The following is an 18,048-nucleotide window of genomic DNA, read 5'->3' on the forward strand; positions in this document are numbered from 1 at the left end:
TGCTTATTATATATTTGTCTTACTGAACCAAAACTAAAACTTATATAGTTGTCATGTCCTGAATTTTTAAAACATAAAATATATATATAAACATGAAATTTTTTTTTTTAATATAAATATTTTCGTTTATAAACCAAAACTATATTCAATTTAAATTTCTAATTATATTTTATGATAATTTAAATTAAAACTAACTAATTTTTGAAAGTAAATTTTAAAAAATTCTAAAAAAATTTTAAAAAGATTTTGTTAGAACATTAAAAAGATTCTAAGAAGATTCTAAGAAGATTTTTAAAAATATTTTTTTAATATATTTTATTATATTTTAAAAGATCTAATAATGAACTTATGTAAAATATGATATTTTTTAGGAATGGTCCAAACTAAAAAAATCACACATGAAAAGAAGTCATGACTTCTGTCTTAATATATAAGATTATATTTTATGATAATTTAAATTAAAACTAACTAATTTTTGAATGTAAATTTAAAAAGATTCTAAGAAGATTTTAAAAAGATTTTGTTAGAACATTAAAAAGATTCTAAGAAAATTCTAAGAAGATTTTTAAAAAGATTTTGTTAATATATTTTATTATATATTAAAAGATATAATAATGAAATTATGTAAAATATGATATTTTTTAGAAATGGTCCAAATAAAAAAAATCACACATGAAAAGAATTCATGACTTCTGTTTTAATATATAAGATTACAGTTATTTGAATACAATTGTAATTTTGTAACGTTCTAATTGTCAACAACTAATATTTTTCACGTGCTCATTCGTTTGTGAGTTTCATTATGTTTCACAGGTGATATGTTAATTTTTTTGGAAGTTCCAAAGATTTATATACTAACCCTAAAACTTCACATGACCTTTCCTTAATTTTTTTTTATCTTATTCACACGATATTAAAAAACATTTGGTGATAAAACTTTAGAAAATGTTTGAATTTAAGTAGTAGAAAAATTAGTGACCTATCGAAAAATAGTTCATAATACAAAACATACAAAAATTATTATAAAATAATTGCATATTCAGCAAACAAATATTTCAAACTTTAAAAAAATTAACATACCACCAGTGGCATAGAATAGATTTGTTTTATACTTTTCCTCTTTTAATTTACTTAAGCTTTGAACAGTGATAAAAAAAGAAGAAAAATATTTAATTTTTTATCTTTCTTAAAAAAAAGTTCACCGTACTAAAAAAAAGTTCACCATTCACGAGAATTAGTTTTACACTTTTACTTTACCAATCATATCCTATAGAGAAGTGAATGTTCTAACGATAAAGCGGCAACACGTGGGGCCGCCTTCAACGACGTAAAGTTCCCCAAATTTTTTGGCTAATCAATAGATTGGTATCGGTCTGCACTCTTCAGTCTTCACCAACCTTAACTCCATTTCTCTCAATATCATACGTCACACTTAACTATTTATCCCTAATTAATCAATTTGTTATCCACTCTTGTGGTCCATATTTTCTTCAAACCACTCCCTTACGTATTCAGAAAATCAACTATTTAATTTTAGGGCTGAGCATTTTATCCATCAATTTGATTTTATTTGTTTGATCAAAATGAATCTAGTGTTTTAGTTAGGGGCACAAGATAAAGTTTGACAAAAAAAAAATTATAATTCGGAGCATTTTTCATTTTTGTTCACCAAAATTAGAAAAAATTAAACATATTATTAAACTGAATTACTTAAGGATAATTAGAAAACAGCCGAGAGTATGTTCGTTAGGTAAACTCTCTGTCCGCCCCTAGGTTTTGATCTGAAAATGCAGATATCCGTAAATATTTGGAGCAAAAAATATTAAAAATCAATATCCGTCAAAAGTATAAAAAAAATTAAAATTATTGATAAAATTAAGAGTCGAATATAGTTTTAAATGTATAATGTAATTATTATTTTAACAAACAATTTATTTATAAAATTACTTATAAAAGTATTAAATTAAGAAAGGAATATAAAATATTTATAAAAACTATAATTTTCTAAAATTTTGTGTCTTTTAAAAATTTAATCAATTTTAAAAATTTATGAAACATTTAGTTTCACTAATATTTAATTTTATTTAATATTATGTAAAATATATATTTTTAAACAATTTGTATTGTTTTTATTAATTTACTTTTACTGAATAAAATGAATGAGATATCCGTAAATACCCTGTAATTTTTCTTTGGATATCCGAAAAACCATATATCCATATTTTTTGAATAAAAACATATCAAAAAATTAAATATACGTAAAATACGAATCAAATTATAAATACTGAAAATTATGATGGCATTCGTACCCACTCCTATTTAGTTTACATCAGTTACACAAATATTTTTTTTTATCTAATGTAGATAGTTTTTTTTCTTTTACCGTTGAAAAATCAAAACCAAAATTCTTTGGCATACTAACATCAAACCACCACAACAACAAAATCATGCCCATTCTCTCTCGCCTCTCTTTATATAAACAACACCCCTAAAAAGTATTCACAATCCATTCTCAACTTCTAAATCACCCTTTACTCTCTCTCTCTGTTCTCTTCTTTTTCTGCTCTCTCCAGCTTATTCCCTGATGGGGGCTCACGAGAAGCGGCGTCGTTTCGAGCCAATATCAAGTTACGAGATTAAGGACCGGTCGAACCAAACCGTTGCCGCTGATCTTGACGGGACCTTACTAATCTCTCGTAGTGCATTTCCTTATTATTTTCTCGTGGCCCTCGAAGCAGGGAGCTTACTCCGAGCCTTGATCTTACTCGCATCCGTACCGTTTGTTTACCTCATGTACCTCTCAATTTCCGAGACTCTAGCCATCAACGTTTTCATCTTTATCACCTTCGCGGGTCTCAAGATCCGAGACGTCGAGCTCGTGGTCCGTTCCGTACTTCCAAGGTTCTACGCCGAGGATGTGAGGCCAGACTCGTGGAGTATCTTCAACACGTTCGGGAAACGTTACATAGTAACAGCGAGTCCACGGATCATGGTCGAACCGTTCGCGAAGACATTCCTAGGTGTCGATAAAGTTCTTGGAACAGAACTCGAGGTTTCCAAATCCGGTCGGGCAACCGGTTTTGTCAGAAGACCCGGTGTTCTTGTCGGTCAACACAAACGCGATGCCGTTTTGAGAGAGTTCGGTGGCGTTGCGTCTAGTTTACCTGATTTGGGGCTTGGCGATAGTAAGACAGACCACGATTTCATGACAATTTGCAAGGTTATTCACGCCATCCTCTCTTCTTTTTCTGTATGATATGTCATTTTCATTTCTTTTTATTACTATCTAACTCATTAAATACTATATTCACGACATTATGAGTATAATATGTCGTTGGACGTACGTGCAACTTTTTTGGTGTAGTAGTTATTGTGTTGTCCTGTGATGTTTATTGCTTACTATTCTTCCTAATGATTTTTGGCCAATCATATCATCTATATTTTAAATGTGTAGTAGCACTTTGTGAAAATAAAATTAGATAAATAACCGTAAACAAGTTATTTGTCAACAAATGTATGTTATTTTTCTAGATAACATGTTCTTTTGTTATTTTTCTAGATAACATGTTCTTTTACGCTGACTAATAATATGTGAATGATTAGCTATCTAGACCATGATTAACTCCAGTCTTTTAACTGATGTTGTTATCTTCGGCTAAGAGACGGTTCTTACATTTTCTTAGATTTTAATTAAGAAAAATTAAGAATCGTCTCTTAAATAAGAGATATAAGAACCGTCTCTTAGCCGAAAAGTATAAAAAAGTGTCAAATCATGAATTGAGAATCCTGGCTAAGAGACTGGGGTTAATCATACCCTTAGGATCAATCTATGTCTTAAGTTTTTATTTATAATTTTATATTAAAATTTTAAAGGTGTAAGAAATAAATAAAAAATGATTACAGGATTCCGGTTCAATATACAATCTTCTATTTTGTAAGCTGTAAGAAAAAAATATGATTAAAACTTTTTTTTTTGTTTTTCATGAAATTTTTACTTTTATAGTGGAGATATGAACAGCAATAACTTCTACATACTAAATCCTAGTTGCATCCTAGCAAATTATCTTTTTGTCATGCTAAATTAAATGATATTTCAAAAAGAGAAGTATCATCACCAATTAAATGTTTTTGGAAAATAAAAAGGTTTTTCTTTGTTGCAAATAAAAAGGCTGTAGTCATTACTTATTAACTTTCTTATCTACCTAATGCCCATTTAAGAAAAAACAATTTTTTTTGTTTGAAACCTTTCAAGTGAATTTGGAAACTGTGATAAAAATAATAACTTGGGTTCTTCATATACTAACCATCGTTTTTTGTTTTGTTTTTAATTGTCTTCATGTAAAAGCCTGATAATGTTTTGTTTTGTTATTCTTGACTCTCCTTTCATTTTGTAAACTGCTAATCAATTATCCTAATTAGTTATATAAATTAACACTAAAATTACATAAGTTACGTACCATGTAATCTTGATATATGTTTTCTAGCCACTAATAAATTTGATAGTACGCATGTCTCTCTCGTGACTACTTCGGTGTCGCATCTCCATCTCATATATGATAGGGAAAAAAATGAAAAGTGCATGCTACTAATTACTAGACAATTACGTACGAATCACAACTACTTTTGTGCTTCAATTAATATAACAAAATTTGTGATTACTGACTGCAGGAGGGTTACATGGTGCCACGTACAAAATGCGAACCATTACCAAGAAACAAACTCTTAAGCACCATAATATTCCACGAGGGCAGATTAGTCCAACGTCCAACGCCATTAGTTTCTCTGTTAACTCTCCTTTGGCTTCCCATCGGTTTTCTAGTCTCTCTTATCCGTGTCTACACGAATATTCCACTACCCGAACGCATTGCACGTTATAACTACAAGCTCACAGGGATCAAACTAGTCGTCAACGGCCACCCTCCTCCGCCGCCTAAGCCTGGCCAACCAGGCCACCTATTGGTATGCAACCACCGGACTGTACTCGACCCTGTGGTGACAGCTGTGGTGCTCGGTCGGAAAATCAGCTGCGTAACCTACAGTATCAGTAAATTCTCTGAGCTAATCTCTCCAATCAAAACCGTTGCGTTGACTCGTCAGCGCGATAAAGACGCAGCGAACATCAAGCGTCTCTTGGAGGAAGGCGATCTTGTGATATGTCCCGAGGGAACCACGTGCCGTGAGCCTTTCCTGCTTCGGTTTAGCGCCATGTTCGCCGAGCTCACGGACCGGATCGTCCCTGTGGCTATCAACACCAAACAAAGCATGTTTAATGGTACAACCACACGTGGCTACAAGCTTCTTGATCCTTACTTCGCGTTTATGAATCCCATTCCCACGTTCGAGATCACTTTCCTTAAGCAGCTGCCGGCTGAGCTGACATGTAAAGGAGGCAAGTCGCCGATAGAGGTGGCGAATTACATACAGAGGGTTTTGGCAGGAACCTTAGGGTTTGAGTGCACAAATTTCACAAGAAAGGATAAGTACGCAATGCTAGCTGGCACTGACGGTAGGGTTCCAATGAAGAAGGAGAAGATATAATTATTGATTGGATAAAAGAGAAGATGAAGAAATAATACAAAGATTTGAATATTTTTCTTTTGGCTGGTGGTTAGCTATTACTACTTAAAGGGAAAAGGATAAAGTTTGTTTCTTTTGTCTTCTATGTTTCCAAGATATTTTCTTCGCAAGTTTCTCTTTGTAATATTTCCAAGTTTTACTTTAGTACAATAAGGATTTAAAAGAAAAACAATGCTTGGTCCATTTGCTTGGTCAGTTGGTTGTATACTTGTATATAATATTTGTTAATAGTGTGAACATTATTTTGTTATAAGAATTATAGTGTACACAGGTTTTCTAACTATGACAGTATGTGACATACATTTCGTATATGTAGTATAGCAAAAGTCATAACCACTAAAGATCCAATGTACTGTCGTCATAACCACTGAAGATCAAATGTACCTCTGGATGTCATATCATGTCATAACAATTAACGTTAAAATTAAATCTACTTTTATTTTTATATATAGTATTAGTAGCTAATGTACCCGATCATGATCATATGCAGGAATATGCATCAGTGCATTGAATTCACAAATTAACTACTCATATTAAAGCGACCAAAATAATTCATCTGTTTCACAAAAGAAGATTTGTATTGACTTTTGACAGATGAGAAAGTTGTTGCACCACATGGAAAAACACCATGAAAAGTCTTTGTTAAAACACCTTCAATGGGGGTTTCGCAACATGAGATTCTAAAGTTACATATATATATATATATATATATATTTATGTATATATAAATATTAATATTTAATTATGAGTATCTATAAAATTTATATGTACATACATTTTTTTTGGACAAATATGTATATACATCTATATGTATTTTTAGAAACTTATGTTGAGAAACCCCAGTGAGGTTCCTCTTACACCTTTGAATGTGATGCTCGATTTTTAGTTTACTTTGAAGTTAAATCAATAACATGCTATATATATATATATAAATTGAGATGGAGTTTGGCAGTTGTAGTGTTCTATGGTGGACCAGTTATGACTGTAACTCTTTTGTCTATGAGATCTTTGGCTGGTGAGATATAATTGTGGTAACTATGAAAAACCGAGAAGGGCTGGTATCCCAGTGGTCTCCCTTCTCACAGACGACTGACAGAGGTCGTAGGTTCGACTCTCTGTCGGCCCGGTAGTACTATGATTTTCCAAAAAAAATTTAAACGATTTTCCTGTGGTAAAGGGGTTGCAGCTGTAACTTCCGCCACCCGGGCCCAATTCGCATTGGGAGAGACTATTTACAATGCTTAGGTTCTCGGCAAATAGTTGAAAACACTTTTTTTTACCAAAAAAAAAAAAACTATGAAAAACCCAGACCGGGTAGAAATCTAAGGATTCAAGATCATGATCATAATTGTTTTAGCAAGCCCGTCTTTAGAAATGTGGTTTATGTTTTGACTCTAATAGAAACTCTTATGCCAGATCACAAAACCGGAACTAATGTTTTACACCAGTTTGGTTTCAAATTTAGCGTCAAAACGTATTTGTGAATCTTCTTTCAAGTTCTGTTTAGATGTTTAGATTTATCAAGATCACTTTAACAATTTTTTTAATCATTGCTAACTTTTGGATAAAGAAAAGTAACAACATACCCCAATTTTACAGTTATGTCCATTCTCTAACTTTAGTTTCGGTTTCATGTTAAGTTTAAAACCCAGTCTAAATTGACAAACCTGTCGATTGTGTTCAATGAATTTACGTTGCCAGTACTCTAGCCCATATCATTTACTTGACTGATATCTACCAAGTAGTAATCTATTTAGTCTACCAAGAAAATGCATATCAATTTAAATGACCAATCTAGTTAGGTGCAGATCACTAGCTAGTTCGATATTTGCTTATATCAAGTTGTATGTATGTGCAAGTACATCTAGTTAATCACGGGTTTCATATCCAATATACTAGCAGCATATTCTACTCTCAAGTCGCTATATCTATAAATGGAATAATGAATAGATAATAAAAAACTATGACCATTGTTGGGTCTACTATTGTCATATCATTATGACTCTACCATTAATTTTCATCACGAGGGTATCTACTTAGGCACCCACTTAAATATTTGAACAACCGTTGGGCGTCGATAACAACCTCTCCTTTCTGCGAATATTAACTCCCCAAATTTAAATTTATTTGGAAGTTTTCAACCCAACTGGTTTCAACAAGTTTTCGATCTTGACTTTGATTTATTATCTTTTGATTTTATGGAACAATTTCTGATTCGCGGATGTAGTAGATAATAAGAAATCAAATTTGTAATCAAGGACGCCGAATTGATTTTCCAATTGTTAACTAGATTAATTAGTAATTTAGTATATATCTTGAAAGTCGCAATAGGAGGAATCTGTTTTTGAAACGATATTACATGATTAAGATTTTATTATAGAAAAAGTATGGGTTGAGAGATCTATAATTTTTTAATCACGAAAAAGAAGTAAGATCAGTAGTAGTGATTTCACATGCCGTTAAATTAAAATGTTCAACCCTATATGTGGATGATTTATCTCTTAAACTCTTTTAATAATAGTTGAGACTTGAGATGCTTTTTTTCATCTCGATCTCAGTCACCAAAGAGTCCATGGCATAAAGGAATTTGGTTTCCTGAAGCTACTCCTAAGTACTCGTTCATTACATGGTTTGCAATGCATAACAGATTATCAACCGGAGACCGGATCCTCAGGTGGAACTCTCAATCTGTTTCTACTTGTTGGCTATGTAACTCGGCTGTAGAAACTAAAAAAACTTGTTCTTTGAATGTTTCCAAGAATCATAAAAGACTTGGACAGTCCTGGCTATCAGAATCAATGGACTCTTCTGCAGGGCCGTGCCTGTCTTTTTCTAGGTTAGAAGCATAAAAAAAATTTTGGCCCTTTAGTTTGTTTTAATATAAAAATTTTAACCTAAAATAAGTGATAAAGACAAAAATAATACAAAAAATGGTACTAAGCTGATTCGAATTCATTACCTGGCCATCTTTATCAGCACACTCAACTACTGAACCAATGACGATTTTCAAATAATTGGCCCCAAAATAATATTTAGTCTAACCGCCCCCAAAGCAAATGCTTGATCTGTTTCCTATCAAGCACGGCCCTGCTCCTCTGATTCAAAAGCTGGTGTCGGGGCAGCATGAGAGATCCTTGAGCTTTTTGTTCAGATAAGCAGTGGCCTATGTTATATGGTTTGAGAGGAATGCTCGTCGAGTTGGGGAGCCTCCAAAGCCCTCTAATCTGATGATCCTCTATCTGGATAAGTTGGTTCGAAACAGAATTTCATCTTTGAAAAGAACAGTGGGGAGTAAGCACGAGAAGGCCATGACAATCTAGTTTGGGAGGAGATGAACTTCGGTTTCTTTCAAATTCCATTCTAAAATTCAAAAAATTTGTTCCTTTTGTAAATAAAAAATAGCATTAGTTTGTACAAAAGTTTTTGAAGTGAATAAATTTAAAATTCTTTCAAAAGAAAAAAAAAAGACACTTGAGATGCATACGAAACTAATCATCTTGCACTGAACCATATTTCAACATGAGATCACGCTGAAAATTGTGGTAACCTAGGCTTTCAACATTGGGTCTAATCTGGGCTAAGGCCCATTAAGAAAAACTATTTGATCGACAAGACTAAATCATACACGAGGGAGTCAACTTGAATCAGAGCGATTCAGCGTCGTTCTTTTTACCGGCGCTTCTGTGCTCCTTCTCTGTCCTTCAATGGATGTTGATCTTGTCGTCGTAGACCAGTAGACCACGAGAGAAGAGTCAACAGAGATTTTTCTGCGTCAAGGCTCTTACTATACTTCCTTGGTTTTTATGCTTCTCGTGCATGCAGAGGAGATCATGCTTGAGGTACACGTTTGAGTTCGAGTGATCCAATGATATCCAGATATTTAGGGTTCCATTGGTGAGAGACGAGAAAGATGTCCTATTCTTTCTCAAGAAAGAGTTGTAAACTTTGTTTTATTTTTCCTTTTTATAATTATTGATTTTTTTTTGTTTGGCCATCAAGTATGTTTTGGTTATAGCTTTATATGAACTGGCAGATAAAAGCCTTATTCTACTACAATAATGTATCTTCATATTTTTGAATAATAAATAACATAATCAATAAAACCAGCCTTGTGGATTGTTATGACTCCCACTAGTTTAATCAGATGATAATAAACAATGTTTAAGCCCGTCTCTTAAAATTATAAAACAGATCAGCACGTCTTTGCCTCCATTAGCCTTCTGTTGTTAGTCATTGATCTTGTTTCCATGAGAAGTTAGCTGATGTAGTACTAATGGCGTCTTTTCTACGAGTTATTGGTAAGTTGATATGTTCTTTTTTGTGATCTTGTTTGACAATGGAGTAACACATTCAAACATTCACACAAGATTCTATATTAATCATTTATCATTTATAGTCAAACTATGTTCATCATGTTGGTTTCGATACTCGATGCCTTTTAACAAAATCCTTGTATATGTTGGTTTATTGATTTTGTTTTTCCACCATTCAGTTCTATCATGGGCTTTTACTGTTGCGTGGTTTACCCTCTGGATGCTAATGATATACTTGACAAAGGAGATGAAGCTCAAGTTCACGGATGCAGCTGCAATAGTCAATGTGTTTGCTGGTGTATCAGCTGTTGCTCATCTTGGCATGCAGTTCTTAGTTGATGCATTTATTGGTCACTTTTGGATGCTCTGCCTCTCTACCTTAGCATTCAGTTTTGTAAGAATTTAAACCTTCTTTTAAGACCAGATCAGGGTAAATCCGGATGTTTTTATCCCCAAATTTTAAATATCTATTATACATTGTTGCATGACCTCCAAATTGTCAAAAATAAAATTTTATTAAAATTAACCTAAAAATGTTTATGACCCCATAAATTTCAGATCCAATCATACCTCCTCTTTAAAACCAATAGCTTTGTTTAATAGTTTTGCTCTTATGCTCTTTGGTGTTTAGGGTTTCGGGTTCTTGGCAATATCAGCATCACCAATACTCTCTGGTGGAGCACAAAAGGGGCTATTCTACGTTGCCCTAACGGTCATATCCGTTGGTATATTTGGACGGTCAATCTCGTTGGGAGTTTTCACAGAGGACCAACTAGAAGACAGTGGGAACAATGGGAATCCAGCCATGCTCACCAGCTTTGTCATTGGAAACGTTGGGAACTTTGTATTCCCTTTACTTGCTTCTACTGCACTTCCTCAGATAAGTCCGTGGTTTGTAAGATTCGCGGTCCCTGCTGGCTGCGAGGTCTTAGCAATGCTGATCTTTCTCTCTGGTGCTTGTTCATACAAACGGGAAGGACCTAGTGGGAGTCCTTTGACAACAGTGTTCCGGGTCTTTGCGGCTTCTGCTTCCAAAATGTCTAGTGGATATCAAAACAACTCAAACCAGCTTTATGAAGATACCGAGTGTGATCTTGATATGAAGTCCCACACAAGTAGCTTGAGGTTTAATATTTAAATACTTAGCTCTTGTGTTGTTTATGTGTATAGTTCTTGATTCTTGGTTTGTCAAACTCAGGTGCTTGGACAGAGCTGCGATGATACTCCAAACCGAGCCCTTGGAACAGCAGAGGGGAAACAGATGGAGACTTTGTAGGGTTACAGAAGTGGAGCAAACCAAAAGCGTGATACGCACGTTTCCTTTGTTCACGACATCTCTTATCTCCGGGATCGTTTTCTCTCTTGGTAACACTTTCTTCCTCGAACAAGCAAACCATTTGGACTCCAAGTTCGGATCATGGAACCTCCCTCTCCCACTCCTCTTACTCTTTAGCGAGGCTGCAAGGCTAGGATCTCGAGAACTATGCGTCATGGCAGCAAAACGTAACGCCCAAGCACCAAAACAAACCAAAACGCCATATGGTATACCAGTCTCCATCATCCTATCGGTATTCTGCTGCGCCATTGCGGCACATGTTGAGTCCAAGAGGCTCAAAGTGGTTAGAACTCAAGAGACCGTCTCCATGAGTGTTTTCTGGCTGCTTCCACAGTACGTTCTTCTCGGTTCAATTACAGGGATCTATGAAAATAGCTTTGCGCTTTACCTAGAAGAAACAGTCCCTGAAGAGTTGAGTCAATACATGGTTTTGTTTAACGTGGGTGTGTGTGGGGTTGGGATCATGAGCAATATTTCTCTTGTTAGTGTGGTGGGTAGAGTAAGTGGAGGCAAATGGTTTCAAGACACAATAGACAAGAGCCGGTTGGATAATTATTATTGGGTGCTATCAGCTTTGAGCATGTTCAACCTCTTGTTGTATTTCTCTGTAACTAATAGGTACACAAAGTGCTACAAGAAGGATGGGGGAGCACAAGAAATGATCGATAGGTGATAGATTTTTGTGTGATTCTGATTTTCATTTGTATGTCCTGATAGGCCTTAGATGAGGTGACTATGTTGTGGCTTTGTAAAAACAAACGGCAAGCTATGTTGTTCATTCTTGTGTAAAGTAAACGGCATGATGTGTTAATAGTTGACAAGTGATCGGATGCAGGATCATATTTAGATGAGGGCATATCATTTTGTTTCATTATATTATAGTTATAGGGTTAGGGTGCATTTGTTAAACTATAAGCAATTACTGAAGAAAATTCAAAATTAGATGGGGGCGCATGCCCCCGTACCTCATCACCTCCGTCCGCCACTGAGTGATCACATGCCTTATGTCTTCTTGATTTGAGGTGTCATCACTATGAAATATCCAAAAGAATCAGAAGTTCTCAAGACCATATTCTATGCCACACCAGTCATATCTTCATACCATGTTCTCAACCAGTCTCTTGTCTCTAGTAAGAATACAAACAATACTGAATAGGCATAACTAAACCTCTTGGGCACATAGATAAACGTGCTAACATTGTTGGTTTATCTACGAGTGTGACAAGACTAACTTCAGAATTAATCTAATAAACCCTCAATGACTTTTAAGAAACAAAATAAAGTAGGTTATTGCTTTACATGTGGAAAATCAAATCAAATCTAACATTATGGAAGTGAGATTACAAATATAATTAGGAATCAACTGTCTTGCTTCATAGTCAAATTTTCAATCATATATGAATACTTATTGCTCCCGAACGCATCAAAATGGAACCCACCAAACATCAATTAAAGAACAAATTCACCAATAATTTGAAAATTTCCTGATGTTTAAAAAGTAATTAAACTGCATCAATCTTTCTGTTTGTTACACATTAGGTTTCTAATAGCGATATATTGGTCGTTGAATATGCACAATAATTTATTACTAGGATTTCCACGATGGGATAGAGAGTAATGTAAAGAAATATACGCATTCCTAATTAATTATTAGTTGGAAGTTTATAGTGTTGAGTGTTGACAGATACCTGATCACAAAAAAAATAAACGGATATAATCAGTTCAAAAACTATGTATAGCAAAAAAAGTAAATATCATATTGAAATATATGTACTAGAATTCCAAAATGAATTTAAAATAAAATATAGAAGGCATGTACTAATCCACTCTACTGCCTACTATACGTTAAAAAGTCTTATGATAATTCATAATTCACATTAAGTCCCATGATAAAACTATAAAATTGGCAACTTGTGTGGAACAAAAGCATATTAATCATTATTGCTTTTTCTTTAGGCTAGCTATAGATTCTCATTCTCTTGTCAACTTCGAACTTAGAAAGTCATTTTGAATAAAATAATTGGGTAAACAGATTAATTAAAAACCAACACAAAGCCATGTTTCGAGTAGAGATTTGTCAACACAACAAGTAAAATTTCTTAGATTAAATAATGTAAAACCCACTTTACATATATACTTTTTAGCTTCATATTCCTAAATATAATTGGTTCCAAACTATCGCACCCATTTGAAACTGTGTTTTATCTCGTTGAAAAATACATGCTTTCCAAAAATAATAATTAGATTACATGATGATAAATTTTGTCCTGCAGAAATATATTGTGTTACGAGCTTAACATTGGTTGATTTATTCTCTTTAGGCTTATATGTATGCATTCTATCTAATTTTAGTATCTGTTGTTAAGTTACATGTGATTTCAATATAAAATTAATTGGTGATAAAAAAATTGATTTATCTATATTTAGGATCTTTTCAACTTCCGATGTGAAACATTTGTCTTTAATACGTCCCTCGAAATGATGGTTCTTTGAGTATCAGTGCGTCTATTTTGGACTGGATCAATAATGTATCGGATTGAATTTGTTCGATCGAACTCTGATATCATATTAAATTAAATAGACTTTTAACATAAAACTAATTGATGATAAGAAGAGTGACTCATTTGTTTTATATATATTATTTAGAATCCCGTCGAAAATGACGTAGAACATTTGACCCTATACCAATATTACCTTCACAAGGAGACTTTAATTAGCCGCTAACTTTAATCTAGCACAGTTTGTTAATTGCAAAATATCTAATAAAACACAACAACTATAATTATTTATTAATGAAAAAAAAATCATCAATAAGGGACAAAGATTGTAAAGTTTACATGACACAACAAAGAAAATTGTAATAAGCAATTTGATCTCACAAGAGTTCCAAATCACACAGACACGATTACACGGAAGGCAAAGCTGATCACTCAGCAATAAAAATAACCAAAACCTAGTTAATTTGATGAAATGTTCGTTGAATCAACCACACAAATAAACAACAAATATCTCGAAAAGAAAAATAAGAGGAGCTATCTTTTTAGTATATGCACGCGAATCAACAAAAACAAAAAGAGTAAAAAATTATTAAGATTATTATTAACTCTTAACCTCTCCGAGATCTTCACCTTGTGCTACATTTGGAGATACGCATTGTACGATTCAAACTGCGATGCGTTAAGAAAACTTTGCTCCTGCAGTTTTGCCATGTATGGCGTCGACGACATTCCAAGGAGCGTTTCTTGAAACGCGTTTTGATTGTAAAACGCAGCTGCTGTTTCATCGTATATCGTTTGACCTTCCCACTGATCCGACGCATCCTGCTGGCTTCCTCCTAGTGACGGTGGTGAGCATGGTGCATTTGCGGTATCGGCGGCTGCCGCATTAAGAGTGTCTGGGATGTTGACGGTGGTGATATCATGTATGCTTGATCGGCGTTTGTCTTTGCCGCCGTTGACTTGCCTTATAAAATACTTCTGAGCGTGACTGGCGACTTGTGTCGGCGTCCGTGTGGTCACGAAGTTTCGAGCTATGTTTCTCCAATCGCCTTTTCCATACTTCTTCAGACCCATCAGAAATTGTCTGCGTATTCATTACATCGCACCGATGTTAACACATGATACCATTCTTTTTTTTTTAATACTGCATAACACATTACAGTATCATATGATCTCTAACATAATACCACTCCAAGCATAGATATCAATGGTTAATGCGCCATTAATATGTATGATGCAATGTGTGTGAGTGTATAATACAATTTTAACCGCACCAAGATCCAACTAAATCATTTCACATATTAAATGCATACAAGAAAGAAGCAAGATTTCATCTGCTCTGTATATAGTTTTTACCCATGGATTCATAATCTCAAAACATGAAAAAATGTTCAAAAATTAAATTTGTAATATAAATGTCGTTTAAATTCATTAAAAATTGGTTTGAAAAGTCATACTATAGATGTAAAAAGATGTTATTTTGTAATCTATTTAAATTCAAAGTCATGTCCTAAAAGTCGTTCTAGAGTTTATAAAAACAAAAGTAACACTTAAATAACTACTTTGTAAAAGTAAAACTAATGGAATCTAAACATGCATCTACTATGTAATGGACGTGTATGCCTGTCTCTCTGTCTCTAAACCAATACGTAAAGACGCATTTTGTGTGTTGGTGGATGACTGTATTGTCTTGATTAACTATAGAATATAAATAATTATATGTTATAATGCGTATCTTTATACGTATATACATAAACACGTTTCCAAGAAAAAAAACGGACGTATGTGCATAGTCCAAATCTAGAGAGAAAAGCATTGACGTATTGTGTACCTGTGTTCTTCTTCTGTCCATGGAACACCTTTCTTCCTTTCATGCTCCGCTGCTCTCGCGGCGGATCCTCTCTTTCCTCCGGCGGCGGCGAAGTAATACCCGTTCATGTTAAATCCATTGCTTCCAGCGTCGTAGCCTCCCCAATCTAGCGTGAATGAATCAGAGGCGTAACCAGGGATCGGGATAAGACCAGCTTCGATGTCGCTGACATCTTCCTCTAGCTCTCTGTACTGTTTGATCACATCTCCGACTGTTTTGCCGGGGAGCATAGCGGCGACTTTGAACCATCTGTCGGGAGTGTCTTTGTCGTAAAAGGCTAAAGCGTTTTCGAACTTCTTGTTTTCTTCAGCTGTCCACTTGGTTGCTGTGTTCTCTTGGAACAACCAGTTTGATGTCTCTAAGTATGTTGCTGGTGACATAACTTCGAGTCCTCTGCTCATCTTCTTTTTCAACGGCTCTTGATTGAAATTTAAAGAACAAAGAACAGAGATTTTGATTGTGTATCAATGGTGGAACTCAGAGAGAAGGAGAGAGAGAGAGAGTTGGGGACTTTGATCTATGAAGATGGCATTTTTTTCAAAAGGAATCTGAAAGAGAAAGAGAGATGTGATAAGCATCTAATAAGATAAGAGAATCTAAAGGAGAACAAGAATAGATGCTTTTTCCAGACTCTAAGGACAAGAAGAAGAAAAAGATTCTGTTTATGAGTGTTGTTGTCTGAACGATAAACACCTTTTACCAAAATCAGTTTCTTATTGGTAGATCCGAATCCAGAGAAGAAAAATAAATGAAGAAAAACAGAGGATCTCACATGAGGGCAATGGAGAAACTCAGGTGGGTTGAGAACATTAAAGCTTAGAAAGTGAACAAAACTGTTGTTCTTTCTCCCAAACTCGCAAGTTGAGAAGGGAAGAGAGAGAGAGAGAAGAGAGATGTACGAAACAGGAATGATCTGAGAGTGAGAGGTGAGTTAAAAAGCTGTTGAGCTGTGATTGTCTATGGCTATTTCCCATACAAAGTTTTCTGAGCCTTTTTAATTATTATATTTATATCAAGATCTACTAGTTTTTGCAACTTTTTTTAATTGCTTGACTACCTAATGGAGTACTAAACGTTATTGGGATAAAAAATAATTCAATTTACAGGAAAAATATTTTAGCAATTTTCATTATTATGATAAAATAACTTAGTTAGAATAGTTTGAAGTTACTTAAACTAAAACTATAGCTAATGGCAATGCTCTAGGATAAATGTATTTCTCAAACATGCGTGTAAACTGTAACAAATGAAAGTTTGATGAAATTCTTTTTTTTTTTGGAATATTTAACACAAATAGATATGAATTTTATGATGCACAAGTCGTATATAAAACGATGTTACCGTTGATGTATAAATCATGAAATAGAAACATTTTATGTAATCTTCTTTGGTAAGTATTCCACATCAACATTGTATTAGCTATTAGTATAATTCAATTAGCAAAAAGAAAAAAAAAATAGTACAATTCAATTGAAATTAAAAAGGTATCACTTCAAAATGAGTTTTTTTGTCGTCAAAATTACAGATTCAACTAAAACTTTGCGAAGTAAACATGTAATTTTGTATATGTGTGAACGACGAAAACAATTGTTGTCGAACTTTACATGCCGTACTGTCTGTTTTTGTATTTTGCGTTGGGGATACATGTAAGTGTTATGAGTAATTGAATTTCTCCTTGTTTGATATCTTCCAAATATGTTATAAAAGGATTTCAAAATGAGATATGATATCCAACATTCTTCTTAATATCTATTTTCAGAGTACTTTTGTATAGTTTGTAATAGGCCTTCACATAAATATAGGTAAAAGACATGTGTCTTCCTTTGACAAAAAAAAAGACATTTGTCTTCTTCCAATATGTGGCTCACACGTGTACAGATCTCATTTGTTCTCAAGAAGCTTTTTATTTATTTATTAGTATGCTTTCAGGACCGTTGATTGATACATTTCTAATCCTATTGGTTAAGCATTTGTTTTTTTGGATAAAAATAATAATATGACTCGCATAATTGGGAGATATATTTTGCGGCTTAGATGTTGCCTAATTATAGGCCAAATAGAAGAACCAATCACAGACTCAGACGAGACACACAAACGAGGAGCAACCTTCATTGGCTAGCAAGATTTCAGGTCGGTTAAAAAGTAAGTATTTAAGTAGTTTTCCATAGTGTTGACATTGAACCTTTTGGGCACATGTGAGTTGTTTGATTGTATATATATTGAGGTGCCTTATTTTATTTTTCTGTTTCATAATTTCGTAACAATATATTTCTGGACCACAGTTATGATAACATAGAAAATTGAAGAATGTGGTTTAATGTATATTTTGAAATTAGGATGCTAGGGAACAGGAAAACAGCATTATTCTACTACAAACTATGCTTGTATACAAAGATAGACACACAAGTTTAGTCTCGATCCAAAATACTTAAACAAACTATATAAAGCTTTCAA

The 18,048-nt window shown here is 33.8% G+C and overlaps 3 protein-coding genes and 1 long non-coding RNA gene across 5 annotated transcripts; 2 read left to right on the forward strand and 2 right to left on the reverse strand.

Annotated features, from left to right (window-relative positions):
• Window positions 1-2,386: 2,386 nt before the first annotated feature.
• On the forward strand, window positions 2,387-5,760 carry LOC103867137 (glycerol-3-phosphate 2-O-acyltransferase 6). Its single transcript, XM_009145176.3, has 2 exons — window positions 2,387-3,220; window positions 4,669-5,760. Exons 1-2 carry the CDS (start codon window positions 2,585-2,587, stop codon window positions 5,536-5,538), a joined length of 1,506 nt encoding a protein of 501 aa, XP_009143424.1. The 5' UTR covers window positions 2,387-2,584; the 3' UTR covers window positions 5,539-5,760.
• Window positions 5,603-7,070, reverse strand: LOC117134072. Its single transcript, XR_004458190.1, has 2 exons — window positions 6,873-7,070; window positions 5,603-6,743 (listed from the first exon to the last, which is right to left on the reverse strand). It is a non-coding gene; the product is annotated as an uncharacterized LOC117134072 (long non-coding RNA).
• A 2,754-nt stretch (window positions 7,071-9,824) lies between these two features.
• LOC103867769 (protein NRT1/ PTR FAMILY 5.5) lies at window positions 9,825-14,215 on the forward strand. The gene is made up of 3 exons (XM_033291649.1): window positions 9,825-10,284; window positions 10,522-11,015; window positions 11,089-14,215. The coding sequence occupies exons 1-3, from the start codon at window positions 9,886-9,888 to the stop codon at window positions 11,897-11,899; spliced, it is 1,704 nt and encodes a 567-aa protein (XP_033147540.1). The 5' UTR covers window positions 9,825-9,885; the 3' UTR covers window positions 11,900-14,215.
• LOC103867138 (transcription factor DIVARICATA) lies at window positions 14,067-16,480 on the reverse strand. 2 transcript variants are annotated; one of them, XM_009145178.3, is made up of 3 exons: window positions 16,367-16,474; window positions 15,556-16,142; window positions 14,067-14,808 (listed from the first exon to the last, which is right to left on the reverse strand). In XM_009145178.3, exons 2-3 carry the CDS (start codon window positions 15,993-15,995, stop codon window positions 14,361-14,363), a joined length of 888 nt encoding a protein of 295 aa, XP_009143426.1. In that variant the 5' UTR covers window positions 15,996-16,142; window positions 16,367-16,474; the 3' UTR covers window positions 14,067-14,360. The 2 variants fall into 2 exon arrangements, with proteins under 2 accessions (XP_009143426.1, XP_009143425.1); XM_009145177.3 differs by having other exon boundaries at window positions 15,556-16,480.
• Window positions 16,481-18,048: the final 1,568 nt, after the last annotated feature.

The sequence above is a fragment of the Brassica rapa genome, chromosome A05, assembly GCF_000309985.2.
Source record: "Brassica rapa cultivar Chiifu-401-42 chromosome A05, CAAS_Brap_v3.01, whole genome shotgun sequence".
Taxonomy (NCBI): Eukaryota; Viridiplantae; Streptophyta; class Magnoliopsida; order Brassicales; family Brassicaceae; genus Brassica; species Brassica rapa.

Coding starts and splice junctions, on each gene's coding strand:
- LOC103867137 (XM_009145176.3), top strand. CDS start 2,585: ATGGGGGCTCACGAGAAGCGGCGTCGTTTCGAGCCAATATCAAGTTAC. Junction 3,221..4,668: donor ATTTCATGACAATTTGCAAG/GTTATTCACGCC, acceptor TACTGACTGCAG/GAGGGTTACATGGTGCCACG.
- LOC103867769 (XM_033291649.1), top strand. CDS start 9,886: ATGTTCTTTTTTGTGATCTTGTTTGACAATGGAGTAACACATTCAAAC. Junction 10,285..10,521: donor CTACCTTAGCATTCAGTTTT/GTAAGAATTTAA, acceptor TTTGGTGTTTAG/GGTTTCGGGTTCTTGGCAAT. Junction 11,016..11,088: donor TCCCACACAAGTAGCTTGAG/GTTTAATATTTA, acceptor TGTCAAACTCAG/GTGCTTGGACAGAGCTGCGA.
- LOC103867138 (XM_009145177.3), bottom strand. CDS start 15,995: ATGAGCAGAGGACTCGAAGTTATGTCACCAGCAACATACTTAGAGACA. Junction 14,809..15,555: donor TGGACAGAAGAAGAACACAG/GTACACAATACG, acceptor ATGAATACGCAG/ACAATTTCTGATGGGTCTGA.